This window comes from Nothoprocta perdicaria, unplaced genomic scaffold, assembly GCF_003342845.1.
Source record: "Nothoprocta perdicaria isolate Ctin4 unplaced genomic scaffold, notPer1 scaffold_132, whole genome shotgun sequence".
NCBI lineage: Eukaryota > Metazoa > Chordata > Aves > Tinamiformes > Tinamidae > Nothoprocta > Nothoprocta perdicaria.
In genome coordinates this window covers 920969-941468 of record NW_020454450.1, presented here as the reverse complement: position 1 = coordinate 941468, position 20500 = coordinate 920969, and the positions used below count along the sequence as shown (strand labels likewise).

The window sequence follows — 20500 nt, the reverse complement described above, 5'->3', positions numbered from 1 at the left end:
ATACTTTGGACAAAGTCATGCACTGTGTAACACCATGGCTGTTATGGAGGTCAAATCTTACACTGACGTAACTCCTCACCCAATTTTATCCAATTCTGTGTAACTGTAAAAGTTGGAAGTAAATGAAAGATTTGGTCCTTGCACTTCATATTCCAAAGATGGATTAAAGAGCTCTGGCATATTATCAAAAGAAAGAAACATATCTTTGACCGCTATTACACTAAATTAATTTGTAATTAAGAAGGTCAGGGAGAGAAGGGGATTCTGAATGCATAGCACATAGCTAACCTAGTCTCATCTTCAAAACAATTTGTATTCATTCACTCCTTACTCCAGCTTGTATTAATTCACCCCACATCCATCTTGGACATGTTTCTGGATACAGATGGCAGTATTTGGAATTCTTCTTAATCTGGCTCATAGTGGAAATTAAACAGCTATTTATAAAGCAACTGGGTACAACATTCTCACTAGCGACTGCGTACAACATTCTCACTAGCAACTTTCTCAGGCTACCGAAGTGCATGTTGTGATTTTCCTTCTYGGGGTACCAAACACACTCCTAAATTTTGGGGCCACCATCTAAGTTTCAATTTCAGCCCTATTTTTTCCAGTATTAGAATGCAAACAGTTTCCCATCTAATGCCCTAGTGAGGTAGAGAGCCCCACTTTTGGCAGGGTGAAGCCTGCTCCTGCAAGCACGGAGCTGATTTTTTATTAATCTCAGAGGTCGCAAGTGTTGGCACCGAAGCGCCTGCCAGAGGCCTGGCACCCGTTAGCCCTCCCAGGGCTGCACAGCAGCAACGCCTGCTGACACACACTGAGAATAACCAGCCCTGCGGAGCAGGGGAAGTCTACAACATCTTCAGCAAATACAGCCAGATTTATCAGGAGTTATCTTTTAGAGTCCTTAAAAGGCATGAATGGAAGAGTTTGAGCCAGAGAAATGTGATTAAGGAAGAGGCTTTGTATCTCCTTTTTTTTTTTTTTTTTTTTTTTACTTCTGCACTGAAACAAGTTTGCTGCATTGCTTTTTTTTTCTTCAGCTGCTCCAACAGGAAAGGAATCAGTTGGATTTGATCTCCTCATTTCTCTTTTATGTATTTGTGTAATCCTGCTCATTCTCAAAAGAAAAGGGAAAAAAAAGGCCAAAAAAACAGGGGGAGACTCTAAAAGGAGGACCATCCTGCCAATGTCTAAACCACCAACAGTCCTGGAATAGTGTACAAAGCACCAAAGCAGATTTCAATTGCTTTTTTCCCAAGGAGTGGCAATTCCCCCCCACCACAGTCTATTGTTTGCTTTCACTAGAATATTCCCCCTCCAGCAACTGGCACGGGACAGCCACTGCTCAGCGGGGGAACAAGCAAACACCAAACAGCAGATCTAAAGCCAAATACTGAAAAACATATACATTTTTTTAAAAGAGCCTCTCATGAACACAGAAGCATTTCTACATTCACTGCTTACAGCTAAAGGGAAACATGGGGGATGCAGTTCTTTCTGCCTTTGATGCCCAGCATGACTATTACAGTGAACATCAAAGGAACAATGAATGATCCTTCCCATATTTTCCATTAGCTCTGTTCAAGAAGTAGTCATTTCTGTCATGCCTGCTTGAAAAAGGAGCTGCAACTTTACTCTTGCATCCTTTCCAAAAAGGAACAGCAAGAAAGAGGAGAGGGAAAGAGAGAAGCAGCACAAAGGTAAAGAATAGGGGAAAATAGATGTTCACAGACCATGGCTGCTAATGCACTGATTGGGTGTGATTTTCAGTGCAAGCAAATTATGTCCAGAAATTTTCCAAGAATTGCTAACATTGAATCGCTGTGGGAAGTAGCTTCCAGCCACAGAGCATTGTGTTAGATCTACCACAGCAAACTTGCACAGTCTTCTCGTGATTCTAGTGTCCATCACACTGCTGGAGCTGGGAGCAAAGCTGAGCCTAAAGCTAGAACAGTCGCCCACAGAAGTTCTGCACACATGGAAGTAAATCTTTTACTGGCCTGGCAGGAGAACAGAGGTTTCAGTGCCACCCTGCAGTGTGGGATCCAAAGGAAATTAAAGCAGAAACAGCAGTAAAGAAGAATGCTTTCAGGACTGGTCTCCAGTCGGTGGACACCTTCACGCTTCTCTGGTTTGTATTGAGAATCTTTCTCATACCAAAACAGTCATAGCCTTAAATCCACAATTTTTATCCTCAATTTCTTTAGTGCCATTGGGGTGTCCCTTTAGATATAAATGAAAGCGTAATCTTTCCAAATAATAAAACATATTCATCCTTAAAATATGCATCTTTCCATTTTTATCCCATTCTTCCCTATTGAATGTGCCATGCATGCTTTCCCTTCACAGAATACTCATGCGAGTCAAAACAGGACAAAAACGTGCAGGCATTACCTACAGGGGGTCCCATTTTTCTTCTCATTCTGATAGCTCATGTTTAAATGAAGGGTTTGACGTAAATGAGGGAAAATGGAAGGAGTCTCTTAACTAATCTGAAAGGAATCTCCTCTGCTGTATTTTCACTAAACAAAGCCAGAAGTCCCAGAGCTGAAGTTTACCCAAACTAAAGCCAACAAATGATTGTTGTTGGAGGGGGTTATATCGTGTTTTTCATTGTCATCTTGACATGAAACAGGCAGAGATTTCAACTTTGACTTTTCAAACTCAGAGGCAACAGAATTGATTTTGAAGTAAAATAAATAAAATCAGTGGTTGAAAGAAGGGCTAGATTTTTTTTTGAGCAAAATGAACGATAATTTCTATGAAATACAAGATGAGAAAAACAATTATTTGAGAATATAAATGCAAAATACAATCTACTATGCTACTCTGTGAAAAATGTACTGCTCTAAGTCAAGAAAGTAACTCTTCCTTGCATCCTTCCAGTATTGAAGATGGAGTTAGGAAACATCTTTATCATCATTAAAATTACTGAAGAGCATTCCTGATTCTTATGCTGTGTTGTAAGTATTCTAATTTGTTACCTTGCTGCAGAGATTATTGGTCCATCATCCAAACCAGAAGCAAAGGAAGGGTTAATCTTTGAAGGTATTATACAGTGCTAGAGGAATGTGAATAGTGCTAATGTTCTCATCCTTTCACATAAAAATGAGAATCTACACATAAACATGAGAAATTTATTTCTCTAACCACAACGTATCTGATACTGCATAGGAAAAGATTAGGAAATTTTGAGGGAATTCTTCAGAGATTTTCCAGGGAGATGTCGTTTCTTGTCRGAGAAAGGATGTAGAAGACAAAGATTTACAAAACCTGTGCAAAAGAATTAATGCAAGAAAGCAAATCCATACAGCTGTTCTGGAGCAGTAACTAAGCTAAACCACTGATACCCGTACCTACTATCAACCACTGAAAAACCACTGGAGAGAGTCACCTTGTGGCATATATATATGCCACAGAGAGAAGTCCAGATTGGACAGCATGGCCCTAAACAACCTTGACTCCAGCAGAATCCCACATGGGACCTCCAGGAACAGCCATAGGCTGTGGCACGCATCCAGACATGCCAACACTCTCCTCAGCAGAGTCCAAAAGAACCAGTGGAAGGGCTCTTCAGAGAATGGAAACAGAACAACCCTCTTGCGTCACGCCTGAAGAACGAATAACATCCATACTCAGTTCTTTGCATATAAGACACATTGCTAAGCAAGGGACAGCCTGGCAAAGCACTGCTTTAACTACTTCAAGGTAAAAGGGTAACTAAAATGTTTGCATTTTTTTCTTCCACTTGTGTTTTAAGTTTACCCACATCTGCCAAAACTCCAAATCAGAAAATCTCAAGACATGTAGGTGTCAGTCTCAGAAGTATGGAAGCCTTTTCAGCTGTGAGTAGATACCGAACCCTCAACAACCGCAGAGCAGTGCAACGTACAAATTAGCAAGCTGCCACAAGGAGGAGAAATGAGATAACWGCTTGGTGTTAAATCAGCAAGCATTTTATTCTAATCTTTTCATACTCCAAMTTTCTTTTCTAGGTATTGCCAATGATAAAACTGGATTTTGCTTCACCACATAAAATCTCTACAGTTATGCTGAAAGATAATTCATTCATTGACGCCCACCAAAACATGTTAGTAACAGCACATTTCTGTCATTTTCAAGAGTTTTCATTTCCTTAGCTGTAATTTTTGCTTTGTTTCTTAAAAAAAAGCATGACAGAGACATAAAAATCTGAAATAGATATGACCATTAATTTTCACTTCTGTGGGTTTTGAAGAATCATTACTTTGAATTAATGAATGGAAATATCCAACTGTTACGACAGTTGTGGTTTGTACTCTTCTCCAGACTACTAACCCACCGTAAAAGCGTTAAGAGTGAAACCCTGTTCGTGATGCCTGATCTCCAGAGAAAGCACACTTCTCAAAATGTTGCTTCCCCCTATTGGTCATCTGAGCCTTTCAACTCCGAAGAGATTGACTACTAACCCAAAATACCAAATATCAGTCTGCATCAACTCSGTTACTGATCTATAGTATGCTTTCCGTGTTATGAAGCCAGGTATGCCCTATCTTCTGAACATTTCTGATTAAAGTAGGGTTTGAACAACATTAGCACGTGATCAGGACAATGACATAATCAGGATCCATGGTTTATCAGCCAATCTGTGTAACAAAAGGGTAGCAATTCATTCCTTTCTTACTCTTGAATGGCATTAACTAAAACTAACATACAGCTGAGTCACTGGCCTACTTCAAGCCTCAAAACTTTGGCAGCAACTGGAAGAGGACATAGGGCCTGCTTCTAATCTATAACACTAAAAAGAGAATAAATAATAATTATATTTTGACTGAGGGATCAACAATAATAGCAGGGCCAGAGACAACGCCCTTCTATCTCTGCAGTAAAGCAACACATGTTCCAAACTCACCTCCACATCCAAAAACTCACTCTGCATAGTCTTAGTCTCAAAACAAAAATAAATAACGAAAACAATGAAAGGCTAATTCTTAAGGCTAATTTCTTCCAGGGTTATGTGGTCTAGAATGTATTTATGAAATTTGTCGAATTTTCAGAACATGTATATAACTACTCAGTTATGGTGTAGATTCCACAGGCTTTCATTTAATCAGATTTTTCCAAATTAAAAAGRGATTTATCACTTCTCCTAAAAACAACCTTGCTTGCAATGTACTGATATCAATGATTTAGCATATTTAGATATGTAGGGGGCAAGAACACAAGAGCTTGAGGTTCTATCCTACCTTCATGTAATCCAGGCTCTCTCTGATAGCGTAACAATCTTTTGGCACATAGTGAGGGTAGCAAACATATATAATCCAACTTAACCTATAAGAATCTGGAGGAGGAGTTGTCTGTATCACCAAAAGAAACATGAGGGAAAGCAGTTCCCATATTTAATGAAATCATCATTAACCCATTAGATAATTTATCAATTAAAAATATATATGCACAGTGTTGCATATAGGTAAATGGTAAAAACACCAGGTTGGAACCCCACTGATACACCATACACATATAACACATGCAGCACAGACCCAGTCCCCACATGGGTGCCCAAGTGAGTGGGGATGCCTGAGAAGCATCACCGGATTGCATAAAACTTGCACTCCTTCCAGGAGTGCACTCCTCTTTACCAACCCTATGAGTCTCAGTTGAATGGGACAAATGTAGGCTGCTTGACTAGCAAATGCTCGTAGGAGATAGCATTGTCTGCATAGCAGATGGATTTGTTTCCCAAGGAARTTCTCAAAATTCATTATGTTATTTGGTAGCTTAATCTGCAGGATGTAAAATATACTCTCAAACAGGGAAACTGAGTATACATCCCTCCAGTTGATAATTCTTGAAACACAACCATCAGCCACTAGGAGGCATTTTATCTTGAACATGATCAAGGCTCAGCAGTACCTTACACTAAAAAACTTAATACAAATCAGAAAACGTAAATCGAGCCAAGCTCTGCTGCTAGCTGTTATAGCAGACAAAGAAACACATAACCCCAAGGCACATGTGACTACTCTAAACTTAGCATATACCATTTCCTTAATATCTCGCCAAGTCTTGTCTCCTGGCAGGCTTTTCCAAGGAAAATTTTATATTGACTTACATTTGATGCGAACCATATAAACATTTTTCTTGACAAGAGAGAGCATTTTAGCATGTCTGGAAATTCTTTTTTGACTGATGGAAAATTCAGCTTCCCAGCCCATCACTGCACTGTACATGAATTAGCAATATTAATAGTCTATCCTTTGATTACTAGCTTCACTGTGAGAAAAAGATATTGAAGTGCACAGAAAGGAACATTTCAAAGGGAGGACAGAAYATGATATATTAGGGAATAACTTATGTTTTATCACCCTTTCACTTTGTTTCTGTAAAGTAGTATGGAAATTAGCCCAGTAAGGAAATGTTGCTACAACATGAATCAGGAATGTGGCAGAGAAATGAGAATACTCCCTCACACTTTGCATGTATATTGTTTTACCACTCCAAATCCATCTCTTCTTGAGTTAAATACATTTTGCACTTCAGAAATGTTCACTGATCCAACAAAAGTGAGGGGAAAGAGACCTGGCACTCAGAGACTTTGCTTGTTGGGCCAGATGAAACTGAAGTTCTTTTTTACTGCAGAGTTCCTTAGTTTTCACTCCGCTGAATATATATAGGCATACAATATTTATACATATATGAAGATAATTTCTTCTGTAAGTAGAGAAAGAACAGCATCCATTTGGTCAAATTCTGTGCTTTTTCCTTCACTGAGAATTTCTGAAGATACGATTTAAATATTGAAAAAGYAGAAACAGAGTAGCACTACAGCTTACAGCCAATTATATGTTTTTCTCTATGGGCTATCACTCCATGTACTTCTTCTCTTTTCAGACACTTTTCAGCATTTAATCTGTGTCTATTCTTGGTGAGAAACAGTGGTTTTCCAGCTTCATCTGTTTTTTTTTCTTGTTGCAGATCATGTTACCTGATTTGCTCATGAGCAGAGCATTCTCACCCCAACTGCTCCCCTGCCAAAAGCCTGCTGGTAGAATCATAGTAATCTTCTAGGCTGAAGTCCCTTTCCAGGTATGGTTGGGCAAACATATTTACCATGAAATAGCTAAAGAATTTATTTTCATGTTTTTTATTATATAACGTAGAATAGGATGTGAGTTTATAAGTGTTTGGCTTTCTTTTATTGCAGTATAGTTTGTTAGGCTGCCACTTATCAAGTTATTTGTGAAGTTATTAATTTTTTTAATAAATGAATAAATACATTATAGATCTTTTTTTGTCTACAAGGAAGAAAAATGTTGTATCTTAAGGAAGGTCTTGTTTAAAATGTCTGGCAAGCAGGAGCAGAGCACGTCCAAAAAAGGTCAGATGTACTTGTGGAATGTCGTCTGTTTAACTTAAATATGCATAACACACTTATCTTCACTGTAAGATGAAGCTGAATACACAGCACATTATTGTACACAAAGTTTTGTTTTTCTCTTAATGTTCCTTTTTTTCCTCTTTTTTTTTGGTGTTCTCTCTGTTTCTGTAAACATATGCATACACACATTCACACAGACTCAGATACCATCAGCTGTTAACCAGTCTCAAGAGGGACTAAAACAGTCTGCAGATGCACGACTGAAACTATTTTAGCTAGGGGAATTAATTTAACCTCCTGTTTTATGTCAAAAGTGAAAATCTAATTTCTTATAAACTGACTTATTTTTATGTGGCACTCATAAAACTATTTCATCAAAACTTATTAGAATTTTAAGACTGTTTTCCAGAAAGAAAGAAAGAAAGAAAGAAAGAAAGAAAGAAAGAAAGAAAGAAAGAAAGAAAGAAAGAAAGAAAGAAAGAAAGAAAGAAAGAAAGAAAGNGAAAGAAAGAAAGAAAGAAAGAAAGAAAGAAAGAAAGAAAGAAAGAAAGAAAGAAAGAAAGAAAGAAAGAAAGAAAGAAAGAAAGAAAGAAAGAAGACACCAGGGAAAAACATACTGCAAGTTTAGAGGAGTACTCCGACCATAAAGCTAAAAGCAAAAACTTACTGCTTGTGACAAATAACTTCCAGACTGTGCAGAACTAACATTTAAGATGTTATTCCAAGATATTAAAGAAATAGTTTAAAAACTCCCTGGAGTCTGTAACATGAAAACAAGTAAGAACAAGAACGAATGCAGCTGAGGCAGAGAGCCCTGTACAGTCTATTTAACCAGAGAAAAAGCAAAGCACAGAGAAACCTTTGGGATAATAATACATCCTCCTGCAACTTACCCCTTTAACATTATCTATGTTGCTGTATTAGTGAAGAAAAAGTGTTCTGGTGAGATTTGTGAATACATTTCTTAAAAGCTATTAAATGATTGGTGAAAATAAAAATAAAATAAAAGCATTAAATCATAAGAAGCTTGAATTACTCACCGTCTTGTTGTGCCAAAATAACTGAGGGTTGAAACACGGCAAGAATGAGCAAAGTTACTTTTTGCACAAAGCTCATCATGTCTAAATATTAGACATGAGACTCTCTGTGCAAAAATAAAAATGGGGGGGAAAGAAAAATCTATTCAAAGTAGCAACATCGGGTGTTCCCTGCCCTTCCAGCACCGGGCCATGTACAGAACTCAGCCACAAGCATTCCCTAGCTTTGGCCTTAAATAGGAAAAAAATTGGCTTCCTTTACTTTTCCACCCCCTTTACTGAAATATGAGAAGAGGACCCATCCCCTAACTGTAAATGAATGATTAATATTTCTCTTGGCTTTAAAGAAGAATAAAGTCAACTACACAAGATAAACAGCACATCTGGAACTTTTGTGTGTATATGAAATGCACACTGAGGCCATATATGAACAGTTAGCATATGCAGTGTGAGAGTTACATGCATGTGAAATAAAATAAATTAAAAAAAAAGTAGTTCCGTGGTAAAGCATGTTTCAAGTAAATGAGGAATGAGTAGTTATGGCCCAAATAACATTTATAATTCTTAGGACTTCCTAAAAAAACTAAAAGGTACCTRATGTGGCCATAGAAACTGAAAGCATCTCAGGAGTTGAAGAGCAATCATGGATATTTCTGCTGATGAGCAGTCAGCAATAATGGAAGTGAGGCACTAAAGTTGCAGCACATCTTTCCAGGGCTTTTCTCACCAGGTCTGCCTCACCTCATGGCTGTGTGTAACCTGAGCAAAAAGTAAACGTGAAATATTTTGCGCAGAAGATAAGATCCCAAATCCTTCACAAACTTTTTTTTTCCCAAATAATTCAAGTTAAAACTGTCATTACAATATTAAATGCAGAACAAGTACTACCTTTTTCTTCACTGGTTAAACTTCAAATAAAAAAATCTCTTGAGACTATTATTTTTTAACTTGAGTTCTTTCTTTATTCCATGCAATACTTTACTCAGAATAAGAAGGATCAAAACACAAACTTATCTTCCAAATAAGATTGCTTAAACAGGCTTTGTTAGGAATATTTTTGTGACCATACTTTTATTTAAAAACCTGTGAGGCTTCAAAACTAATTTAGAAAGTTTTCACAGAGTTTATTACTGCTAAACCAATGATCAAATTAATTCCTCATTCAATTAATTGAAAGAGCTCAATTTGGTCCTACTTGTGGACTGTAAGAGCACTCATTCATTTATTCTTAAGTATTTCTGAAATCACAGTTACATAGAGGGGTCATTTCTCCTATAAGAAATTTATGTTTAGAACTGTCATCCCATAAAGGTGATATCTATGCATTTAAAATAAAGAAAAAAAATTTAAAAAAAGTACTTAAAGCAGCTTGAGGTTATCTTTATATCAGATAGGTACAGGGCTTCATTTCAAAACCTGCTTATCTGAAACACATGTGCTCTTAAATGGGAAAACTCTTCTGCCAGGGTCATTTGAGGCAGAAGCAAGCATGAAGATGTCCAAGTTAATTTGATGTCACTTATATTCTGAGATGCTCATCTGTGTCTTAAAAACTTGTAAGATGCAAGTGGTTTGGTACATTTCAATTACAATTTTCTATGACAATTACATACCTTTTATCCACATGAATGAAACAGTCTCTRATTCTCCATATTGACTGTGTTGGGTGGTAGAGTTACTTTTGGTGTTTTTGGTTTTCATAACCAGTATTGTGTTACTTAATAAGTTAGGTTATTTGATCTACAAATTCAAGTAGCTACAACAACCAAATGGACAACCCTCTCCTATTAAGTTATCCTAGCATGAAAGAAAAAATACTTTAGATTTTCATACATATATCTGCAATTTATTTTTTTTCCCAAAATGGTGCTAGCAATATAAATTATAACAATAATACATGTAATAATACCTGGACTGATTTGGTTGGCTCTCCAAGAAAAACACAGGAGTTTGTAGGCTTGTCCAATGACCAGACAGAATCTCTTTGCTTTCCTTCAGGAGGAAAGAAGGAAGCAGTATTTCTGTTCAGTATGAGAAGATATTTATGACTAAACTGTAGCGATWTAACTGCTTGCAGTAAGTTCCCTTGCAATGTACTCAAAAAGGTTTTATCTTGATATAAAAATATGTCAGTTATAGCTTCATTCTTTTTTTTTTTTTTTTATGCATAAAGTGAAGATTGAAATATTAAATCAAAACTGTACTGAAATCACTGAAAGACTGAACCCAGATTCAAAATGTTTGGTCTGTGAGACTAGTTGAACCAAGAGACTGTATCCAATTCCTTCTTAGCAATGGAATGATTTAGTTACTTAGCAAAATTGCTTTAGAGCTGGCTTTTATTTGAACTCTGATTACCCTATTAATGACTACAACTTAGCAATGATTTCATATACATAAAAACTAATGAATATTTAATGTTTACATTTAAACATCTAAAGAAAAATAAGGGAAATTAGATCACAGTCTTTGTCTCAAAGTCACCTTCAAAATTAACCTTTTAACCTATTTGACTTTGCTAAATATTTTTCTTTATTTCTTTAGTTTTTCCTCCCTTATTTTCAATTACACGTTCCTTTAATTTAAAGGAAATTAATTTTGGATCATTCCATTCAAATTTAAATTCTAAAAGCAGTTCTGGATTGTTCCACTTGGACATGAAAGTAGGCCCTAACTTCACTACAAGTCCAGAATTATCCATTTTATACGTAATAATTCCTGTCAATCCGAGTGCTGGAAATTACTATGGTGGCAATTTTGAGACTCCATATAAAAATTGCCAATATAGCATAATGGATAAATTCCATAAAAAATAAAATAATCTATGGACTGTATCTTCCTTGGATCCTTGAGCATGTTTGCTGTGGTTCAGCATACATTGAAAGACAATAAACAGCTACCAAATTCTCTTTAGTGCTATGGTGCTGGCTTCCAATAACCAGTATTTGTCATTACACCTGTGTCAGGAACATGATATTTATCTTTCTTTCTACATGATTTTAACCAGAGTAAATAACTTCATAATTCAAAAAGGGGCATAGAGTTTCACAGAAAAAAAAAAGGGGCATAGAGTTTCACAGAAAAAAAGCTGCAAATAGTGACAAAAAAAAAAAAAAAAAAAAAAAAAAAAAAAAAAAAAGGAGTAAAAATATGTGCATTTAGATAAATTCCCCAAAATATCACATCACTGAAGTCTGCCTTGAGGATTCAAAGTAATCTTGCAAGGAAACTCTTTTCTCCCCACCAATACTACACTTTCAGGGAAAACAGACATATTGCTAATTAATGCATCTATGATATTGCTTTCCCTTCAAAATCATTAAAAAATCTGACCTAAAACAAAGCTGATGCATGATCACTAAACAAAAAGATGAACTAGTTTTTAACCATTTATCTTTATAAGCTAGAATTAAAACAAATTATGACAGGAATGATGATTTATAGGACACTTTCAGGAATAAAGGTGGTCATATCAATGGAATTGTTCTATTTATCTCCCAACTTTCCATTTCTCYGAAATTATTTCCTAGGAGGATGGGAAATTGAGACACAGTCTCTTATTCACATGTATATTATTTTGAGCTTTGTGCACCTTCAATGATTTTCATGAGTGAAAATTCTCCTTTTGCAAAACCTCTGCAGATATGAGGTACAATTTTTCATCTTAGTCACTCTGGGAACTAACTGTGTTACAGCACAGCTGTGAGGGCTCTTAAAACAGAGCCAAGAATATGACAGTACACGGGTGAAGCAGACAGCACCCACAGCATTTTCTCTTCATAGCAGCAAAGACAYAAGCCAAACTAGTTTAATGACCTTTGGGTGTATCAAATGCTGGGGAATTCAAAATCTGTGGACAGGGTGTGGATTTTTGTATTGGACACGTACGTACTCTCTTAGCCAATGATGAAATGTGTTAATTTAGAACATTGGCACAAACCTTTTAGGAAGATGCTCCTCCTTTTTACTGAGGTGTCAAACTTACTCTGCAAGAAATATTTTTCTGCTTGTTTCAAACTCAGATTTCCATTGCACATCTGAAAAAAACAGACTTTCAATTTTTAAAGAAATACCACAGTCCTATCCAACTACAAGCTTTCACTCTCTATGACTTGTCATTKTTGGAAGGTCATACATTACTAATATCCAACATTAAAAACCTATTTTTGACTATTTACCAACAAGCTTCTTTGGGAATGGTGACCTATGTTTAGCTTTACATGATCACATACAGTGATATTCTGCTTTACCTCTAAATATAAAAAGCTAGACCTGTCAAGAAAATGGTCTGAAATTGAGTTAACCTAAAACCTAAAAAGTGGGCTTCTCTTCCATCCCAGAGTTTGTGCAGAAAATGTGCATCACATGGATTCGACTGCCACTCCATTGGCATTRCACAGACTTACGGCTGCATCGCTTTAGATCTGTTTTCAGGAGGAGTACGTGTAGTTCCCAGCAGAAGTCCAGTGTATCGAACCTCAGCTATTCATTCATCTCAGACCTCAGTACAGAAAGGTTCCAGAAAACAAGGGTTCTGGCTTCAGGACCAGCAATCCAGAACATTTTATGAATGCTTACTTTTTTAACAATAAAAGAAGAAAAATAACAACTGTAATTTACAGTTAAGAATTATTTCAAATGATTGATTCTTTGCTTTTTTTTGGTTGTTGTTCTCTGATTTGCTGTTTTTCTAATGAGTCAGTAAGCATTTTTTTTCGAGTTTATTAAATCATAACAAAAGGCCATCCATACTCATGACTCATCCTTTAGAAAAAAARTAGAAAGCCACAAGATTAAGTGTTTTAACTCTTAATCTGTTCAGAATTAACATTTTTCAAAGTAAAAGAACTCAAATGAATCTATTGAAAAAATATTAAGAAACTGAACATGTGCAAATAGATCACAGAATATGATAATAACAGATTTTTCCACAGAAAATGAAAWCTCAGTGAAATAACTGTCAGTCTTTAATGGCATCATTTGAACAATTTTCACTTCCTGATCACACTAAGTAGGTATGAATTTATCTTCTGGACCACAGGTACCTTAYGTGTCCTACAGAGCACATGGAATTCCTAGAACGGAGAAAGAGGATCCAAATGATTTTCTGGAGTTCCTGGATGTAAACCAAGCTGGGGCAGTCCTGCTGCTATTACTCGTGATGGGAGTACTGTCCTAAGCATATTAAATCACCACAGTCACTATCTTGAGATGGTGGTGATTTGGCTGCCTCGAGGTCAGTACTGAATAGCATTAGGGATAATGGAAGATAAAGAAAGCATTTAAAGGAAAATTAGAAATAGGTATGTGGGCATACTACTGATTTGAAATCATTAATCAGAGGATGAAGATACATATGGACCTGCAGTTTTTGTTTCAATGTTACAGAAAAAAAAATCCCAGTTCAAATGCATCTACTCTATTTCCAAAAAAAAAAAAAAAAAAGAACCCGCTAGGATTATGATAGGCAAATTTAGGAAAGTGTTATTAGGCACTCTGAAGATGTGCCAAGTAAAAGCAGCCACATAAACACCCCAAAGGAGTAATAACAAAGTTGTGCTGTGCTCTAGTGACCAAGACACATAGTTAGCAAGAGTCATCTGGAAAACAGATGAAAATACTGCATAATCACACMTTCATTCTTTTTCATCCCCACAAGTTTTGTGACACCAAAAACAGTTACAGTGATGTGAATCCAACCGGTACTGGTGTTCACTATTTTTTGTATGGAAACACCAACCCTTATTCTGTCCCCTCATCTTTCCAGCATTTCACCAGCCTACGAGCGTATCCTCATCACTGGCCAAGGAYGCTGTAACACAACATGGGATTTCTACGCAGAATGGGGATCTTCAGTTTCAGTAATACTTTTCCTGAGGCTGTCCCTAAGGCTTCTGCTTTCTCTYCCACCTCCCTAAAGAGCCATGCCTACAGCAGATATCATACTTTTTTAATTTAATAGATTTACAACATCCATACATCCCCATTGATTAACACAGTTTCATTTTCCAATAGTAGCAATGTTGCCAGATTTACACTGCTCTAAACCAGAYTTGGGTTGCTCTCCGGCAGTCTTTATGGCAAATGCTGCACAAATTTATTTTCTTCCAGGAAAAATACTGCAGAAAAAGTTCATTTGATCTATTACATATCCACCTGCGGGGTCCATGAACATGACACTCACTTTAAAAAACACATGTATATAYACATGTATATATTCTGTCATTCAACAATACTTAAAGTCCAGCTATCTTTTCATTTTGAAAGGAATTTGATAGCAAAGAGGAAAAGTATGCTCAGAATGTCCAACTTTCCATGTATAATTTCCCTAGTACAGCTCCCTCTTGATCTGTAATACTAATTCTATTCTCAAAGTAAGTCTTTTCAACTGAAACACTCTTGCCACTTTTCTTTGAATCCAAAAATTTTTATGCCTAATTTGATATCCATTTACTCCAGTAATTGTTTCCTAAAGATAATAGACAGTGTCTGTTTCCTTTCCTAACCATCGTGTCTCCTGGAAAAATGGAAGTAATTATAATTAAAAATAAATTTTAGTGGAACATGTTATAGCTTTTTCCTTAATAAACAGCTTTTACAGGATTCCTCTCAGAAGRTCACTTTCTACACACAAGAAAATTAACAGAAATGTCTATTTTAATTAAACAAATCCACATTTGAAACAAGAAAACAAACAAACATAAAACTTCTCTTTTCCAAAAAGGAAAATAATGAATAGTCAGTTATGATATATTGAAAATCTTGACCATAAGACCAATACTGTAATTATGGAAAAGTATAACAGCCATTATTTGGGGGAAAAAAAAATAGTATGCCTTTAAAYGAAGAAATGTTTAATCCCACCTTCCCAGCCACAAATGAACTACTTGTCCTCAAAGCATATTCCATCAAACTCTTGCTAGAGATCAGTCAAGTTCCAGGAGCACAATATTGAAGAACATCTTGCATATAGCAAATTACAAGAAGCAGATGGGGAAAGAATCTCAGTGAATGCCAGTATATCTGATTAGTATTTGTTTTAAGATTAAAGACTTAGTCTGGGTCACTCTTTTCTGATGACAAAAGTATGTTGTTTTCTGCATTTTTTCTACTCGAGTCAATTCTGTAGACATTCTGTAGGAGAGAAGATACATTTTGATTGCAAATAAACTCCTCAGTAAGAATTCAGGAATAGTAAAAAGTCCTTTWTTCTGAGCAATTCGTTGGCATGGAATGAGCGCAGATTTCCCATGCAGCTTCCCTTCTGGCTCATTCTCATTCCCTACAAAGTCTTGCAGARTTTACAGTCACCTGGAAACAAAGGGATACACATATACGGGTGACAATTTGACCTGCTGCTCATCTTAGGTTCTCTGCACAACGGACAATAAAGCTTGTTTCCATTCCCAGAGTTTCTGGTTCTGTCTTTGATTTAGAAATTGCACTTCCTAATTTATAAAGGCCAGAGGTCAGCATTATTATTTTACTGTCTTTCCCATAAGCTGTCTTACTGTGTCTCTTTGCCACTGCAAACAAAATCACTGTATATTGCTATTTTTTCAACTCTCAAGAGCTGGATATCAACCATGACCCTTTTAAGTAGAGGAAATATTTGTTTTTGAAGAACTAAGGAAGATTTAAAATGACATTATATATATATAATATTTATATGATATATAATCTCTTTATATATAAATATATATAAATATATATAAATATATATATTTATATAAATATATATATAAATAATCTCCAGGCCTCTTAGAACTTTACAAAGTCTCATCTTTGTATTAGAAAATGGGGAACTATAAGATAAGGACGTTATTCTGAGACTGTAAAATGGAGGTATGAACAGAATCATGGTCTTCTGATCCAGTGCCATATTTACTAAATTAGAATGTATAAATTTTGCCACATATCTCGAATTTGGCCCTCACTAGCTAAATGACATTCACACTTATGCTTAGAAATATAACTGGCATTTCGGTCAAGCTCTTAATATTTTTACAACCACAGCTGGCCCCTAAAAAGTGAAATAGTAAATCCTTTTGAAATATTATGCTGCTGATTCATTGCTCTTCTGATAGTGCCCAACAGGGAAGACCTTCTGTGCTTTTGGCTGGAGTTCTAAAGGCAAACGTGACATGTCTTGAATACAGGGACAGAGAGAAGAAATTTTCTGAAAATACGTTTAATATTCTCATTAAAAGTAGTTAATATCGACAAATTTGCATGAGTACAATGTACAGCAAGCTGTATTTCTGTGGATGTTGTCAGCTAAACCAAACATTGAAATGCAAAAGAAATCAACAAAATAACAGATTTCATTGACTGATAAAAACAGACAAAAAATAAATAGAAATGGATAGTACTTTCTATCCCTATAACTCATCTCAGTAAAGAGCGTTCCTTCCATTTCCATGATTCTGGATCATGGTGTTAGGGAAGGAGCAAAGTAAAGGAAACCGTAGGCTATTCTTTGCGAAGAAAATACTGACAAGATTACACATTTGTCCTAGCTCACGAAACAGAAGAGCTCATTACCCTTTCAGCAGCCATGTGGCCTTCTCTAGCAGGCACCTCACACGCAGCGCCAAGCTGCACCAGGCTCATCTCTACCAGCTGGGGCCAGCAAGTCAAAACTGCTCTGAGGGCCTCTGCTCGGGTAATTTACTGCAACAAGTTGTATCACGACACATCTTCTAAGTCTTTTGCACTATCTTGTAGTTTTTAAAYTATTACACAAAGGTGAAAAAAGCTCCAATGTGTTTATGCCACCACTGTGTGTCCCTTAAAACTTAATAGCAAAGAAAAAGCACAGGCAGGATCATGAACTTMTGACGGGACATAACTGTCCCTCACCACTGTCCTCCAAGTAAGAGCTGCCTCTGCTGTTATACGTTAGCATATCTGAGACACACGCTCTGTTTTGCCACATGAGTATCACATGAACTGTATGACTACAAGCACATAAATAGTCAAGATAATAGTTAAGAGTTAGTGTACGCAACATTATTTGACCTACTCTCCATAGGTTCATAGCAAATACTAGTGTTAATGGGCTTATTTCATTAAGTCTTGCAGTACAAAACACATGCACATATCTGCCAACTTACAACATGGTAATTTTAGTGGACAAAGCACTTTTTCCCTTCTAGTTTAAAACAGCTTTCTAATGAAGATGAATGAATAACATTCAAAATGTTTAGTATTGCTTGCAATTATATGTTTTTGATAACCTGTAGATGAAATGGCATATACAACATTTACATATATGGCAACATACCTTTAAAACAGAAAAAATTAGAATCAGGTAGTTTTTAGCAATATTCTTCAAAACCTTTATGAAAGCCTTATTTTTAAATAAATGAAGTTTGGGAAAATCAATGCATTGCTTACAGTGAGTTGAATAAACATGTACATTGAACTCCTGAATATGTCAAATATAATATAAACATCATAAGACTAATTATGTCATTTCAAAGAGACCTACCACATTTTATCTTAATGATGAGTCACTTCAGAGCCTCTCCAAGTTGCAGTTACTGTAGCAAAACTGACTTGATCTTTCTGAGAAGACGAGTTCAGACCCATGCAAATTGTGTATTGATGGTAGGTTCATTGAGAACTACATGTGTAATTTTTATGCATGTCCTGCTTTCAATGGATCAAAAAGCTCCCTCAGTCTGGACAGTCAGTAGACCACACCTATGCCCAACATTCCTCTTTTTTTTTTTTTCCTGCTCTCAGAAGACTCCCCCTTGAGAGGAAAAATAAAATAATAATAATAATAATAATAATAATAATAATAATAATAATAATAATAAAAAAAAAAGTTACTGCATCAGTTTGCCCCTTGACAGGATACCTAGAGGGAGTAAAAGCAGCTCTATACATTTCTCCTTAATTCCAACAATAGGAACCTGTGGCCCTTTCTAAAAGACAAGGCTTGGATTTAATATGTACCTGCAGGATTTAATATATATCATTGSATTTCCTTCATTAGAGACTGTGATCTGGTTCTCATTCTTTTTATACATCAGCTGATTAAGAAAGAGCACCACTTAATGAGTTGGAGGGAAAAAGAAAAAAAACCCCCAACATTTAAGGTTAACGAGAAATATTCAAAGCTGCGATAGCTTGGGTCGCTCCTCCCTCATCCCCAGAGGGATGAAAAGCAATTYCACAGTCAGCCAGTAAGACACAAGCTAGACACTTTGCATCAACAAGTCACTACTTGGCTGACCCTGCAGGCGCTCAGCTATCTTGAGGGAATYAATAAATAGAAGCTGCTCTTGTTCTTTTAACCTCTCAGACACTCAAGGTCATTACAATAACAATTTACCCTTTTTTTTTTTTTTTTTTAATTCTACTGTTTAACATATTAAAATTTTCAAGACAGCTAAATCAGTGTTTCCTTATATGATGCTATTCCTTTGCAAATGTGTTTGTAGCCTGATAAGAAAAGTTTGCCTCAAAAGGCTCACAGTATCAAAATTAGCTCAATTCTTAGCCCATTAAGTTTCATAATTTTACTATTAATTTCAGAGATAAATATCTCTTTTTAATTACAACTTGTAATTATTAGGCCATAAATACTGTAGAATGCTCCCATCAGACTTGGTATATTCACAGACACAGCAGGCAGTGTCAGCTCTTTGCTGTGCTAKCAAGCGGTGTGGAACAGATCTTATTGCAATGACCAAGAAAAGTGGAACTGGGACTAGGAGACTCTTAAATTTCAGCAAGAACCAAATCAGAGAGCTACACAGGCAGATGATAAAACCCAAGCTGTGGACTCTCTGAGTGTGGAGAACTGCAGCCTCAGGCTGGGGAGGGACATGGCAGGGACACAGCAGGGCTGGTTCCAGACCCCACTTAGTCCCAGCAGCTCTGGCTCTGCCAGCAGGGAGGCACTGGAGGGGGCAGAGACACTTCTGCTCTCATCTTGGGAATTAAATAACCCTAGAATAGAAAATACTTCCTGGACCTCAAACTTTGCAACTTATTGCATACAGAAGTTTATGAATTGTAAAACCTAAGCTCTTTACTATATTTTCATTAACTAAAAAAATAACACACATATTGGCTGTACTTTTCAATCCCTTTGAGTTTTATAATGATGAAGTTAAATATTTGAACAGATAATCTTTTTTTCCTATGAACAGTCAATAACACCTTTACATATCAATGCAGTGTTAGGCACCTACTTAYACCTTTTTATCATTTTAGTATGTTCTTTCTGACCAGACTTCTCGGCTGAATTTTCAACCAGTGCTACAATATAAGCAATTTCCAGGCCTGCCTAGAAATAAAATGACCTTACAGTGAATCTGGTTTCCTACATAACATCTTGCTGAAGAACATGTGTTAAAGGTTCCTGTGATATTTTTGGAAAAATTTATTCTCAAATTTTGACAGAAAAATTGGATGGGGTATTCTTTTACAGGGTGCTTAAATGAAAAACAAACAACAACGACACACCACTTCACAAATTTATCAGGGATAGAAAATGTATATGCAGTTAGGAACTATTCTAATGCATCTGGATAAACTTTTTTTTTTTTATCAGGTGTTTCTTAAAGTAATGTGTTGATTGATTAGATCATGCCTAGTTACTGAAGTTMTAATTAAAATCAGGGTAAAAGTGGTTTATATATTCATGTCAGGATTAAATATTTTTGCACTAAGTATTTCCATCGCGTATGGAAGGGGGGAAGTGATTGCAAAAGCTCTTGCACATTTCTCTGGAATGTTTGGATTGCACTTGCATTATCCCATCCACATCTGCCTTTTCCATTTTGTAYAGAGTTTTACACACCATTCTCTTTCATTTCTGTCATCTGTGTTCCTATTTTATGCTCTCTATTCAGATAACACAAGTAAAGATGTAACTGATATTATTAAAGAAAACACCACTAACACACCATTTCCTGCAACCTTTTCTATAAAAATATCCCTGGTATTTTCTAATTGGAAAATTTCATATTATGGGCGACTGAGATTTCTGGATGAAGCCATACTTCATCTGCAAAATTAGCTTTTGTCTATGCTGACAAATGCAGAAATATCAATTATTTTAAGCTTAACATTTCTTTGT

General features: G+C 36.1%; 1 protein-coding gene across 1 annotated transcript in view; it reads right to left on the bottom strand.

The window, feature by feature from the left end:
• The window catches only part of COL3A1 (collagen type III alpha 1 chain), a 46273-nt gene extending 37661 nt beyond the window's left edge, over positions 1 to 8612 (bottom strand). Inside the window, exon 1 of the mRNA XM_026033716.1 lies at positions 8404 to 8612. Within this exon, the coding sequence (XP_025889501.1) occupies positions 8404 to 8482 (79 nt within the window). The 5' untranslated portion in view covers positions 8483 to 8612. The remainder of the gene's footprint in view (positions 1 to 8403) is intronic.
• Positions 8613 to 20500: the final 11888 nt, after the last annotated feature.